General features: G+C 49.2%; 1 protein-coding gene across 2 annotated transcripts in view; it reads left to right on the plus strand.

The window, feature by feature from the left end:
* The window catches only part of RPN1 (ribophorin I), a 31,044-nt gene extending 21,258 nt beyond the window's left edge, over positions 1–9,786 (plus strand). For both annotated transcript variants that reach the window (XM_042912344.1, XM_042912353.1), the window contains 5 exons: positions 2,105–2,204; positions 3,844–3,982; positions 4,216–4,335; positions 7,702–7,947; positions 9,162–9,786. In XM_042912344.1, coding sequence (XP_042768278.1) covers positions 2,105–2,204; positions 3,844–3,982; positions 4,216–4,335; positions 7,702–7,947; positions 9,162–9,344 — 788 coding nt within the window. In that variant the 3' untranslated portion in view covers positions 9,345–9,786. The remainder of the gene's footprint in view (positions 1–2,104; positions 2,205–3,843; positions 3,983–4,215; positions 4,336–7,701; positions 7,948–9,161) is intronic.
* The last annotated feature ends 4,700 nt before the right edge of the window (positions 9,787–14,486 follow it).

Here is a 14,486-nt window from a genome sequence, read left to right on the forward strand (position 1 = left end):
TGCATATGAGTCACTTTGATGAATATAAAATCCTTGGCTTACACATCTTTCCTGGAGTATCTTACATGTGTTACACTCTTATTGGTATAAAGTGTTGCTGTCAAAGTCTGATGATTTAATTTTTCCCCTCTGTGAGTCACTTCCCTTCTAAGTCTTAAATATTGAAAGGGATTCTTTCTTTAGAATCTAATACTTTTGGGGCGCCTAGGTGGCTCCGTCAGTTAAGCGTCTTGACTTTGGCTCAGGTCATGATTTCATGGTTTGTGGGTTCAAGCCTCGTGTTGGGCTCTGTGCTGATAGCTCGGAGCCTGGAGCCTACTTCAGATTCGATGTCACCCTCTCTGCCCCACCCTGCTCATGCTTGTCTCTTGAAAGTAAACATTAAAAAAAAAAATCCTAATACTTCTACTAGAACACATCTTGGCAGTGGTTGCTCTGGGTTGCTATTCTTGGGTCTGCATTATGGTTTTTCAACTTACAGTTTTAAACCTTTTTGTAAGTTTTTTCCTTTGGCGCTCCCGATTATTTTTATGTTGAGTCTTTGCCTGTTTTTTTTTATTTAAAAAAAAATTTTTTTTTTTTTTAATGTTTATTTATTTTTGAGACAGAGACAGAGCATGAACGGGGGAGGGTCAGAGAGAGAGGGAGACACAGAATCTGAAACAGGCTCCAGGCTCTGAGCGGTCAGCACAGAGCCCAATGCGGGGCTCGAACTCACGGACTGTGAGATCGTGACCTGAGCCAAAGTTGGCCGCTTAACCGACTGAGCCACCCAGGCACCCCAGAGTCTTTGCCTGTTTTTTAATATTTGGCAATTTCTCTTGAATCTTTCCTTCATTGAAAACTTTGCTTCCTTTTACTTTTGATTTATTAGAAGACATTACCTGTTGTGTTTATTCACTCCTGTTCTTTCTAGCTTAGCCTTCATTTCTAAGACAGTTTTTTTTAATTTCTAAAAGTTATTTCCTAAATTTTTTTCTGAGTTGTCATTTCTGAATTTCTAGAATTCTTGTTTATATTACTCTTTCATGACTTGTGTCATTTTTAGAATACCTTTAACATTAGTCTGTTTTTAAAAAGCAGGAACAGTTTTGATTAGTTTTGTGGCATGAATTTCTGGCATGTTTTCATTTTCTGTAGGGATGTTGTCTTTTTTAGTAATTTTTAAAAACATAACTTACTCTAAGACTGAGGGGCACCCTTATCCTTTTTTGTTGCTCATTTTTTCCCCTAAAGTTTTTTTTTATTCAGTTAAGTAATCTCTGTACCCAGTGTGAGGCTCGAACTCACGACCCCGAGATCAGGAGTGGCATGCTCTTCTGACTGAGCCAGCCCGGCGCCCCCTGTTGCTCATTTTTAATGTGAGCAATTAAGAGGAAGTATCATAACTGTACATTTGATTTAATGTAGTATGAAAAATGGTGGCTTGCTTTTGGAGCCTGCCCTGGCTCGGTGTCCTGTAGCTCTGTTGTTCCTGTTAGGCTTGATTTTGTTTTCCTCCGTGTATGGTGCTGTCCTTGGAGGGGAGCTCTGATGGCTTTTCCAAGTTCTCAGGGGCTAGATGCCTCTAGACTGGCAGGTCTGTGGGCCCATTTTGCTCTCTGCTATGTGGGACTGCGGGAGGCGGACTCAGAGCTCTGGCCGCTCTTCTCCAGTTGGCCTGCTTCGCTCTCTAGTGAATATGTCTTGTTTGGGGCTCTTCTCTTCTCAGGTCTGTCACTTGCCCTGTTGGTTCCTTCTTCCTCCTCTACAGACACTGGTGGCCTTACTAATAATGTGCAGGTTGTGTGACTGTTGGTGTTTTGTGACTCCTCTGTGTTTTGGGGTTTGTGGAGATCCCTAGTTTATCCAGTTTTGTTGTAAGTATGTTCCATGGGGTTTTGGTTTTGCCATCTTGTTGCTCTTTCTGTAGAAATCGGTGAAGACCCAAAACCATGCTGCCACCACACCTCTGTCTCCCAGAGTCTCCTAGTCCGTTAACTTCAGATGGCATCTGTTCATTCCTCTCTGGAAGATGAGAGCGTCCATACCCTCTGCATCCCTCTAGCTCCTGTGCCATTTTCTCTGTTTTTCACATCACTGCGTGTATTTGCTCTTTCTTCAGGTGACCAGTATGCACTGAAGATGAGGTTTGTGGACCATGTGTTTGATGAGCAAGTGATAGATTCTCTGACAGTGAAGATTATCTTGCCTGAGGGGGCCAAGTGAGTGTGACTGTTCCTTTCCTTGGCTTCCCATTTCTCTGGTGGTGGCCTTGTGGTACTTCAAGGGGAAACTGTGTCCTAGGGGTGTAGAATAGGTGCTCAGTACATACCTTTGACTGAGAGGCCCGTAGGGACTTTCTTTTTTTTAAAGATGTATTTATTTTTGAGAGAGTGCAAGTGAGGAAGAGGCGGGGGCGGGGGGGGGGGGGGCAGAAAATCTGAAGTGGGCTCTGCATTGATAGCATTGAGCCCGATGCGGGGCTCAAACTCATGAACTGTGAGATCATGACCTGAGCTGAAGTCAGAGTTGGACGATTAACCGACTGAGCCACCCAGGTGCCCCTGTTTACGAAACCTATTCCCCAAACAGAGTCCCTGTATGTGACAGGTGCAGCCTCCAGAGGGGATGGGATGATCTGTAAGAGGACAAAATGCAGAGTCAGGACAGCCAGGTAGCGCTTGTGCTGTGTTACTATAAAAAAGAAGAGCAGTGGGGGCGCCTGGGTGGCTCAGTCGGTTAAGCATGTGACTTCGGCTCGGGTCATGATCTCACATTTCGTGGGTTCACACCCCACGTTGTGCTCTGTGCTGTCAGCTCAGAGCCTGGAGCCTGCTTCGGATTCTGTGTCTCCCTCTCTCTCTGCCCCTCCCCTGCTTGCACTCTGTCTTTCTATCTCTCTCAAAAATAAATAATAAACATTAAAAAAAATTAAAAAAAAAAAAAAAAGAGCAGTGGAGTAATGGCTCTGTTTTATCCCGGGCCCATCAGACCAGGTTCAGAAAGGGCGGTCCTGGTGGTGTATTAGGGTTCTGTGCTTAAAACGGTAGGCAGTCGTTGGCCAGTTGAAGCAGAAAGGACTGCATTTGAAGGGTAAGGCATCTCTTATAAAATGGCAGCGTAAGTTGCAGATCTAGAGAGTCTCTGGGAATCCAGTTGGTGGAAACCGGGTGGATGGATCCATCCATGGATGATGGATGTTCACAGGGGACCCGCCCTTGGCATGAGTGACAAACACCTATGTGCATATTTGTGTCACTTTGCTCTGGGTTCATTTCAAAGGGGAGCATCTGCTTGGCCTCTCAGGTCATGTGTCCACTCTGATCACCAGAGAGAGTCACCTTGATTGTTCCTCCTGTGGAATGGGGAGTTTTAGCAAAACTAGAGTGTGAGAGCCTGGAGGAGGGAGAATGGATCCAGGCAGACAAAGACAGAGCCTGTCCCACTATTCCTTATAAGAAGTTCTCAGTCATGTGAAGAGAAGGTACTTCGAAGTAACTTCTCAGGGGCCTCTTCAAGTCCCGGTGAGGCTCTTGTTGGGTGGAATGAGCAGGAGGGCTGTGTGGGCTATGTGACTCCGAGGGGTTGGCCAGCACTGGCGAGGACTAGCGAGTACAAGGTGCAGGGGGATAGTTGTTGCGTCGGCAGGAAAGTGGTCTGATACTCAGGGTTTTCTGGCAGCGGGTTAGCTGTCTTGGGAGGTCTGGTGGTCCCTGGTGCCGGGAGGGGAGCAGAGTGGAGTGTGAACTTCATGACCCTGAAAGGCCTCTTGAGCCTTAGAATTCTCCAGCCCTAAATAAACCTCGTACGTAGATCAGTGCAGTTTGTCTAAGGCTGTATTTCATTCCTACCTGCGTCCAGGAACATCCAAGTTGACAGTCCCTATGAAATCAGTCGTGCCCCAGATGAGCTGCACTACACCTACCTGGACACATTTGGCCGCCCTGTGATTGTTGCCTATAAGAAGAATCTGGTGGAACAGCACATTCAGGACATCGTGGTAAGTGGCTCCACAGTTCTGCCTTCTGGGCCTTCCTCCTCAGAGTGTGGGTCCTGGAGGCCAGGGACTTGCCTGTCTTTATCTTTCCTTCCTTGGGCTGTAGGGGTTTGAGCACAGTCCCCTCTGTGGGTAGGTGGGGCAGCCTGGATGATCGTTGGCCTGCTGAGGCCCCTGTGTTGTCCCCAGCGTCCATGCAGAGTGTCAGAGCCCGTCTTCCTCGTTCTCTCTTCCAGGTCCACTATACGTTCAACAAGGTGCTAATGCTGCAGGAGCCGCTGCTGGTGGTGGCTGCGTTCTACATCTTGTTCTTCACTGTCATCATCTATGTCAGGCTGGACTTCTCCATCACAAAGGTACCCTTTGGCTTTCCCCCTACATTTGCTAGTCATCTTGCACCCTTGGTCATGTGTTTCATTAGCTTTTCTGAGCACCAGTCCTTTGAACAAGTTCAAGGCAGAACCCTGTCCCCCAGAAGCCTTGTCCCTCCCTGCCTGTGGCCTCTGCTAACCCTTACCATGAAAAGAGACACCTTGTTCTTGTTGCGATCACAGAGCGCGCTTGTTAAATGAGGCAGGTGCTATTGGCGCCTCACAGCCGCTACTGGCGGGTGAGTACTGTGGAAACAGGGCAGCTGGAGGTGTGTGTTTCGGTGGTGGGACTACCCTGAGGCGGTGACAGGCAGAGAAGGTGGAGAAGGGCATTCAGCTGGAAGGAACGGTTTGTGCGACAACAGGAAGGGCTTGAGTGGAACCCATGAGGGGCAGCAAAGATGTTGATCTGGCTGGTTCCATAGACCGGTGAGGCTGCCCAGTGAGGCAGCTACTAGCAAATCTTGTCATACGGAAGGGCTGAGTCTAGGTTTTATTACAAAATAGCCCTGTTTTTTTAAGTTTAAAAGCTGATTTTTTTTTTTTTAATTAAAATTTTTTTTTTTAATGTTTATTTATTTTTGAGACAGAGAGAGACAGAGCATGAACAGGGGAGGGTCAGAGAGAGAGGGAGACACAGAATCCGAAACAGGCTCCGGGCTCCGAGCTGTCAGCACAGCGCCCGACGCGGGGCTCGAACTCACGGAACGCGAGATCATGACCTGGGCTGAAGTCGGACGCTCAACCGACTGAGCCACCCAGGCGCCCCTGATTTTGTTTTTTTTTAATATATTTATTAAATTTTATTTTCAGTAGGCTCCACCCAACATGGGGTTTCAACTCACAACCCTGAGATTAAGAGTCACATGTTCCACTGACTAAGCCAGCCAGGTGCCCCTGCTTTTGTTTTTTTTAAACTTTGCTTTAAAATAATTCCACTGTTAGGGAAATTTTGCAAGCATAGTAAAAATAACTTGTATACTCTTTACCTAGACCTAGCAATTAACGTTGGCCTCTCTCTTTATATATAATTATTTTTCCTGGGCCATTCGAGAGTAAGTTGGAGACATTTTTATCCTTCCTCTCCTTGAGTACTTAAGTGTGCGTGTAGCTTAGGGACAAGGGTATTCTCTTAATAGAACCACAGTATGATGATCAAATTGAGGAGGTGTCACATTGCCATAACACTGGTAACCAACATGCAAGCTCTGTTCAGATGTGGCTGATGGTCCCAGTGATGGTGACATTTTTAGCAATTGTTTTTCTTTCTCCAGAATCCAGCTGAGGATCATACGTTGCATTTAGTTGTCACATTTCCTTAGACTCCTTTAACCTGGAACAGCTCCACCGCCTCTCTTTGTCTTTAATGACCATGACGTATTTGGCATGTAGAGACCAGTTTGGTAGAACGTCCCTTAGGTGTATCGTGTTTCTCCCTGATTAAATTCAGACCATGCATTTTTGGTAGGAATGCACTTAAGTGCTGCTGTGTCTGCAGCGCATCACATCAGGGGTACCTGATGTCAGCTGGTCCCAGTGCTGGGGATGTTAACTCTCCTTATTGGGCTAAGTTGATGTCTGCCTATTCTTCATGTTAAAGTTACTGTTTTTCTCTTTGCGATTAATATATGATTTGTTTGAGGCTATGTAAATACCCTCATATACATTAGAGCATTTACCATTGATTCTTGTCTGAGTCTGTTATGTGGTGGTTGAAAAACTGATTCCTTTTGCTGGCACTGTACTGTAGGGAAGGCTTTTCTTCCTGGTTGGCTAGTTACTTGTGTCGACTTGTGCCTTACCTTATTCTATGGGCTGCTGTCCACTGGCACTACTTCCTTTGGTGCTCTAATTGTTGCTGATTGGACTTTTTTTCATGTCTCATCATTTTTTTGAGCACTTCCTTATTGTCAGGCACAACAGCATGTTCCAGGCATATCCTTCACTTTCTCCAGGCAGCCCTGGTTCCTTTTATTGTGGAATGGTGCCTGGAGACTATGATCTGTGAGCTAGGTGTGATCGTTGCTTTTGGAGTATCACTGGGTCTGGGCCTTTCAGCAGACAGAGCCAGGGGAGAAACATATTTAAAATAGCGGTTAACACCGACGTCTCGCTCCATTCTGAAGCCACAGGGTTCTTGCCGTACTCCCTCATTCCACCATGTTTCTTTCTCTCCTGGATCCCAACATTAATGTATTTATTCATTTGTTGAATTGTGTAAACACACAAAATAGTTTCAGAATTGCTGCAGTCATGCTGCCACAAACACCAGATCTACCAAGTAGAGTCCCAAGATTCGTTAGCAGTTCTTTTTGTCTTTAGACTGAGAACGTCTTATCAAGTACTGTGTTCCCAAGGTAATTGGCTTAGTTTTCCTGTATTAACTCATTTGAAACATAATTAAGTTCATTTATTTGTTTGAAGTTTGCTGTAGTTTCCCTCTCTGTCACTGTTAAGTATTTAATTTTGGTTAAGAATTTGTAAAACCCTGCCTTGTGGATAACCAATTTCATCACTCTCTGGGTATCCTCCCTGATTTATTTGGCAAAAATAAGCAGATGTTTTAATTCTCATTTCTTCTTTCTTGCACAAAGCATAGCACTAGTACATATTTTTTGTACCTCTTTTTTTCATTAAACACATTCTGAGAATTACCCATACCAGTTCATAGAGAGCTTTCTCCTTTTTAAAAAAATTTTTTTATTTTTTGTATAGCTGCAGAGTACTTCCTTGAATGAATGGGTCAGTTTATTCGATCAGTTTCTTATGTATACATTTCCCTGTCTTAAAGCTTTGATAATTTATTGAGAAAAAAAATAATCGTGGGCCAGATGAACCATTTGTAGACCAGATTCAGCCTTTGTGCTACCAAGTTAGGACTTTTGAAGTAGACTCAAGGTGAGAGAGAATGCTGGAAAGTATGTAGGACTGCATCTAAAGGGTCATGAATAGCAGGATAAAGAGCTTGGGCTTTGTTCTTTGGGCCTTGGGAAACTCTTGGAGGTTTTAAGGAGAGAGACATAATAAATGTCCTGGAAGCCTTCCCTAACTTGCATTGAGACTTCTCTTTCTTCACCTGGGACCGCACCTGTCCCTTTCATGGTGTATTCTGGCATTAGTATCTTTTTTCACGTCCCTCTGTATGCCCTGCCGGACTTTGAAGTGAACGTCTCCTTCATTCTCATGTCCCCAGTCCTGCCATTTGCGGAACTGGAGTGGATTTAATGTCAGCAAAGGTTTGATTCAGATGGCTTTTCTTGTTTGCACAGCTGGTGGTGGGTGCTTTTTGGAAGGTGAAGGTTGGGGCAGGCTCAGGCCTGGATGTTGTCATGCACAATGTCTCCCCCACAGGATCCAGCCGCAGAGGCCAGGATGAAGGTGGCTTGCATCACAGAGCAAGTCTTGACCCTGGTCAACAAGAGAATAGGTCTCTACCGTCACTTTGATGAGACCATCAACAGGTACAAGCAGTCCCGGGACGTGTCCACCCTCAACAGCGGCAAGAAGAGCCTGGAGACAGAGCACAAGGCCCTGACCAGTGAGATTGCATTGCTGCAGTCCAGGCTGAAGACAGAGGGCTCTGACCTGTGCGACAAAGTAAGTGTCTGCCATGCCGGAGTCGCTCGGCTCTCTGCCCGCTTGGTCATACTTCCAGGGATTGTCTCCCACCTGCTAGAGCACCGCAGGGCTGCTCTGTGTAGAGCACACACCAGGCCGCTCCCACTCACCGCTGGCTGGTCCTGTGGTGCCAATCCTCACAGTGGAACAAGAAGTTTGGGGGTGTCGGTTGTGGGCTGGGATCGGAAAGCTCTGCTAGCCTCCACGTCACTGTCTGTCCACATGGCTGGCATGGAGAGCGGCTGCTTCCTCTGCTGGAGACCAGCCTGGGCGAGGCTCCAGGCTGCTCGCGTGTACTGAGAAGAACCTAGACTTAGAATCACTCGTTTGAATTCGGGCTCTGATTCAGCCTTTGTAAACCTGGGCAAGTTACCTAATTTCTGCGCCTCCGTTTCTTCATGTCTTAGTACTTAACCTCTCAGTGTTGTGAGAGTGTGAAATGAGTTAGTGCACGTCAAGTGCTGAGAACCATGCCTGGGACAAGCTTTGTGAGTGAGTTCTTGTTGGCTGTAAATGAAGACGAGCCTCCCTCCCCGCCAGAGGTGCCCCTCCTAGTCTCCCACAATCCCCCTCTCCACATGCCGCTCCCCAGCACACCGTCTCCTTGCTGTGTTCTTCATGGCTCCTCCCTCTTTCTGAAGCTTTTCTTTATGTGCTCAAGGAGTACCTGGCAGCTTCGCAAAGGCAAGATGCCCAGTCTGTCTTTGCTGCTCTTTTGCAGAGCCTCGAAGTGTGCCTGGGACTGTGGCTCACTAAATAACTGTCGTGTTGAATGATTGTGACCGTGAGATGCTCAGTCCCACACCCAGCTGGTGACAGCGGGGGGAGACATTCAGTCTTTCTGCCATATCGCTGCCATTGGTCTTGTCTAACTGAATCCCTGGACCTGATTTGGCCAGCCAGAGGGAAGAGGAGGAGTGTACCTCGAGTACCTGCTGTGTCCCTGGTACCATGCCAGGGGTGACCCATCTGTTCCCACTTGATCCTCACAACTCTCCTCTACAGCTGACGCTCAGGGTCGGATCTTGAAGGAGTAGAGAGTGGAGCTGGCATTTGAAGCCAGGCCTGTCTCCTTCCATAGCCAGCCCGTCTGCCCTGGGCCTCCAGGGTCTGTAGGCATGGGAGGTGGTGGCCCTGCTGAGGGAGGGTGGGAGGACCCTTCTCAAGCTCTGCCCTGCTCTTGCCTCGGCCAGGTAAGCGAGATGCAGAAGCTGGATGCACAGGTCAAGGAGCTCGTGCTGAAGTCTGCGGTGGAAGCCGAGCGGCTGGTGGCTGGCAAGCTCAAGAAAGACACATACATTGAGAACGAGAAGCTCATCTCTGGAAAGCGGCAGGAGCTGGTCACCAAGATCGACCACATCCTAGACGCTCTGTAGCCCCATCGTCATCAGGGTGGGCCCGGGGCGCTGCACTTTCAGATGACAGGTTGGGGGCGAAGAGGGGGAGGTGATCATCAAGGCCACTGAATGCTGGCATCTGTATTTTACAAAAGGCCTTCAAGGAAGTGAAGCCAGGCCCTGCTGCAGGCAATACAAGAAACTTAGTTTTTGTTCTTAAAGGGTTCCTTTTTTAAAAAACAAAATGAAACAAAAACACTTTAATCCCATTAAAAACAAAATATTTTTGTGTTTTGAACAAAGAAATTTTCAGTAGTTGATTGATTTTGTTTTGTTCTGAAGCCTAGGGTATTGTTTCAGCCCAAAGCCCCCTTGTTTTTTGCTCTAATTCCTGATGTTTGGGTATTTTGTAAGTGTATGTTTGTTTTTTTTTAAAAGCGTGTGTGGCTAAATGAAAATAAAGCAGGGACTGTGAACATTGTTTGTTCTGGTGACAGTCTCATAACTTATTTCTTAACTCTGAGGATAGTCCTTTATCAAGTGCTTTTTATTCATTGAAAAATAGTGGATTTGCTTCTTAGAGCAAGTTTGCACGGCAAGTGTTGGCTGCATTTTACATGTTAGAACACTTAAGGCCACAGAGGTAAAGTGGACTATGTAATCATCGAACAGAGTGGTGGAGTGAATGCTCTTTTAAACTTCTTTTTTTAAATCTGTTTTGCATCACATGCTATATTAGGCACTAAGGATACAATGATGGACGAGGTAGAGGTGGTTCTTATGGAGGACAGATGATCAAATACAAATTCATAATCACAAACTGTGACAAAACCCCATGAAGAAAAGGGACAGGGTTCTCTGAGTATTTACAGGAGAGTACCCAGCGCAATCTGGGTTGAGAGGGGAATTGGGCAATTTCCCTAAGGCAGTGACTTTGGAGTTGGGCTCTGTAGGAGTTACATAGATGGCAGAGGGCATAGCATGTGCAGAGGCCTTGGGACAGGCTAGGGCTTGAGGACCTGAAAGGAATCCGAAAGCGTAGGGCATAGGCTGCAGAGGTGGGAGAGCCCAGATGAGATCGGGCTTTGTAGGTCTGGCGAGGCTTTTGGTTTTACGCTAAAACCAAGGGAAGACCAACCACTGTATGAGACATGCTTAGATTTGCATTTTGGCCGAGAACAAACTGCTGAAGGCCATAAATGGGTGTGGGAGAGAACCTTGGGCAAGGGTAGCCATGTGCCCACATGGGTGCAGCTGAGAGATCTAGGTGGGGGAATGGACAGTGTGAGATGAATGCCATGCTTTTCTCTCCTTCCTCTCTGCCTGAGGTTTTTTTGTTTGTTTGTTTTTAACGTTTATTTATTTTTGAAACAATGTGAGAGACAGAGGGCAGAGGGGCAGAGAGAGGGAGACACAGAATCTGAAGCGGGCTCCAGGCTCCGAGCTGTCAGAACGGAGCCCGACACGGGGCTCGAACCCATGAACCGCGAGATCGTGACCTAAGCTGAAGTCGGACGCTTAACCGACTGAGCCACTTGGGCGCCCCTCTGCCTGAGGTTTATGCCTTGTCTTCATTTAGGTAGTTCCTGCTCAGCTTTCAGGTAGTAGCTTCAGGGAGGCCTTCCATGACCTCCCACACCTAGTTAGCCCCTCTTGTTCTTCTCTGCACATCATATCACAGTTGGGATGTGCATAATTACTGGACTAGCTCTGATGGGGCAAGGGTTTTGCCTGATAAGGGCCTCTTCTGTTATCAGCCAGACACACAGATCAGCGTGTGACATAGCATGTGACATACTGGCAGGGTAGGTTGAGGGATGGTTGTGCCATTCATTTAACAGGGGGAGGTCTATAAAGACCAGTTTCGAGGAGGATGATGATGAGGTCTGTTTCAGAGATGGTGAGGTGGGCGTGCCTGAGACTTCCAAATGGAAATGTCTGGGCAGTTGGATATTTAGGCCTGGAGTTCCAAGGGGCCTGGTGTGGAAATGATAAATGTGGGGGTCGTTCAACATGCAGCTGGCTGTGGGAATAGCGAGGTAAGAGGTTGTGGTGGGTGAGGGTGTCTAGGAAGGGTGTCAAGAAGAAGAGACCCAGAAGTCAACGTAGGGCTCCAAAGCACAGTGGCCACTTGGAGCCCCCCATCTGCGCACAGGTTGTGAACTGGCCTGTGAAATAAGAGAGCAGGAACGTATGAGGTTATGGAAACTAAGGGAAGGGGTGACTTTACGAGGAGCAGGATCAAGTACTGCTGAGTGGTCATGTGACAGGAAGGCTGGGAAAGGTCAGCCTGTGCTGGGAGCAGGTCACCGACATCGGCCTTCAGGGACTTGAGCGCTGTGTGGGTGGAACAGCGGGAATGGGAACGGGACCCAGGCGAGGCTGAGGCTTCCTTCGAATGTTGTCGGAGGCTGTGAGAGGGAATGGGGAGGGAGATTCAGGTGTGTTCAGTGCCAGTGGGAAGGGTCCGGTGGAAAATGAGAGGCTGAATATAGAGGTGAGAAGACGTGGGCAGGGTGAGAGGTTTTTCCGGCAGTGGGAAGATAAGGAGTCCAAAGGACAGTGGAAGGAGAGGACTTGGATGTGCACAAGAATGTTGGCTCAAGAGTGGGGCGTGCAGTCAGACAGACTGCATAGTGTTTTTAGAACGTATTCACCATCTTTTTTTTTTTTTTTTAAAGTTTATTTTGAGAAAGAGTACGAGCTGGGGAGGGGCAGGGAGAGAGAGGGAGAGAATCCCAAGAGCCTGACGCGGGGCTCGATTTCATGAACCGTGAGATCTTGACCTGAACTGAAAGCAAGAGTTGGATGCCCAACTGACTGAGCCACCCAGGCACCCCAGACTGACTGCATATTAAGGCCACTCACCGTGACCTTAGGTGAGTCTTTGAGGCATCCATTCCCTCATTTGTAAAATGGAACAGTGCTTTGTTAATGCTTCATAGGATGGATCACGTGAGGTAATAAACATGATGGAGTGTCATAGGGCAGCTGCTCGTTAAACATTAACTATTGGTTTCGTCCCATCGCTTAATCTCTTTCCATTCCTCCAGTCAACGTTCCTGGCAGTATCCTGGGTGCGTCTTTGGGGTGTTGTGGCCTCAAGGGTTGGAAACTGTAGAGGCGGCACTTGACTGGTGTTCACAGTTGTGTTCTCGTGGGTCTGGCCCCACACTTGCCCAGTCTCTGGCGCCCCTCGGTGGGACCTAGCTGGGCCTCCCTTTGTTCCCCTGGAATTGTCAGATTACTTGCCCAGCAAGCAGCCCTGCGCTGGCTGACCCTCTCCTTTCCCTCCCCGCGCTGCCTCTACTTTTCTAAGGAAGCCCCAGGGGCAGCTGTGTGTCTTAAAGTGGGGACCTGGTTACCCTGGGTGGGTACCATCTCAGGCCTTTGGGCTAGTTTCTTCCCAGCCCTCCCCATCCTTTTGTATTTGGTTAAATCTTTTCTCAATTTAGAGCAGGAAAAGACAACTTGGCCGGAACCAAAGGTCCCTGTCGCCGGGCGCCCTCTGCTGGGCTGCTGGGCTGCTCCCAGACCTGGGGAGGGAGCTGCGCTTGCGCCCTTGTGTCTCTGTGGAAGCTGTGGACACGTCACTGGGGCGCCAGGAAGTAAGGTGGAATGCACAGGCGCAGAGGGCCCGCTGGGGTTGAAAAGCGGCGGCGCATGTGCAGGGCTGCAGCTGCTTTAAGGGCTGGGCTGCTCCGACATTCCCCAAAGCCAATGCTCCGGCTGTGGCGCCATCTAGGGGTGCAGGTCGGGAACCACAGCCCTGGCCTGGACTACACCTGGGTCTGGGGTCTACGTGCAAGGCGGGCCGCGGTGCTGCCAAAGGACAATGAGGACTTGGGCTCCCAGATGCCCTGTAGGGTTTAGGGGCCAACTGGCCCATAGCTCACCCAGCATCAGGGCTGGGGACCACAGATGAGACATCCCACACTCTCCACTAGCCCCTCCTTGTATTCGTAGCTCTGGGGCATAGCGTCTTAGTCCATTGACAGCCCTGTGCCTCTTGGGTCCTTGATTTCCCTAGTGGCAAACAGGGCCCCAATTTCCTCCTTACAATTCCTGGGATGGGCAGTAAAGTGGGGTCCTGAGTATGAAGCCCTGGCCCAGGCCTAGCCCCCCTCCCCCGGGGTAGGGTAAGGTGCCCCAGACACCTAATAACTCTCATTTGGTCTCAGACTGAGCCTGCCCTCTCCGTGGCCCTCATGGCTGGTGGAGAGGAGTGCTCTCCTGGGGCTTCCCTGCCACTGTTGAGACCCCCAACCCTGGCCAAGACTCCTGACCCCAGTGACCTGGCCCTGGCCTCCTCCCCTGCCCCAGCCTTGAGCTGTCCCTGCAGCCATAGCTTGTTGGGTGGCAGGCCCCAGCCCTGGGCAGCTGCCCACAGCCCGGCCCCTGGCTCGGGGGAAAACACGGCTGAAGAAGGGCGGGATGTCACTTTCCCTCATTCATTTGTCTTGGAGGCTGACACGGGAGAAAACCCCAAAGGACCAAGTGCACCCTCACAGTTTCACCACAAGTATCCTGACCGGGCATCTGGTACCAAGCTGATAGTGCAGGCCCCGGCCGCAGCCCCGCCGGAAACCGCGCTGCCAGCGGTTGGGGGCCGCAGGCCCAGACAGGAAACGCCCCCAAGCGTACCCCAGGGCCCATGGCCTCCGCACAGGCCTGCTGCCTTGGACCTGGCCCTGGCGCCATTTTGAAGCTGGGCTGGACTCTCGGACTCTGGCGTGAGACCTGCGGACTCGTCTGTCACCTGCCTGGACGGGCTTGGAAGATGACAGAGGGAAGAGGGAACCTTCAAACGGGGCTGGATGTGAACCAGAGCCTCTCCCCTCCTGTGGCCAGTCCTTCCATGGTGCCTCCAACCCAGCCCTCTAAATTCCCAACCTCCTTCAGGTGACTGGTTCTGTGTTTTCTGTGGCAGGCCCAGAAGGAAATGCAAGGGACCGGGCATGAGAAAAAACAGAATGGGGGCATAGCCAAGAGGAGTAATAATGGGGCCTGAAGCATTTGCATGTGGGGGGTGATGGAAAGGAGCCCATTTAAATGCTGAGAGAAGGAAAGAGGTCATGGGGAGGGAAAGGTTGCAGATCTAGGAGAGAGGGAACCTGAAGAGCAGGACTGGATGGGACTGAGGGACGAAGGGGGAGACCTCGGGGAGATCTCTGAGCCGTT

Source organism: Panthera leo, chromosome A2 (assembly GCF_018350215.1).
Source record: "Panthera leo isolate Ple1 chromosome A2, P.leo_Ple1_pat1.1, whole genome shotgun sequence".
Taxonomy (NCBI): domain Eukaryota; kingdom Metazoa; phylum Chordata; class Mammalia; order Carnivora; family Felidae; genus Panthera; species Panthera leo.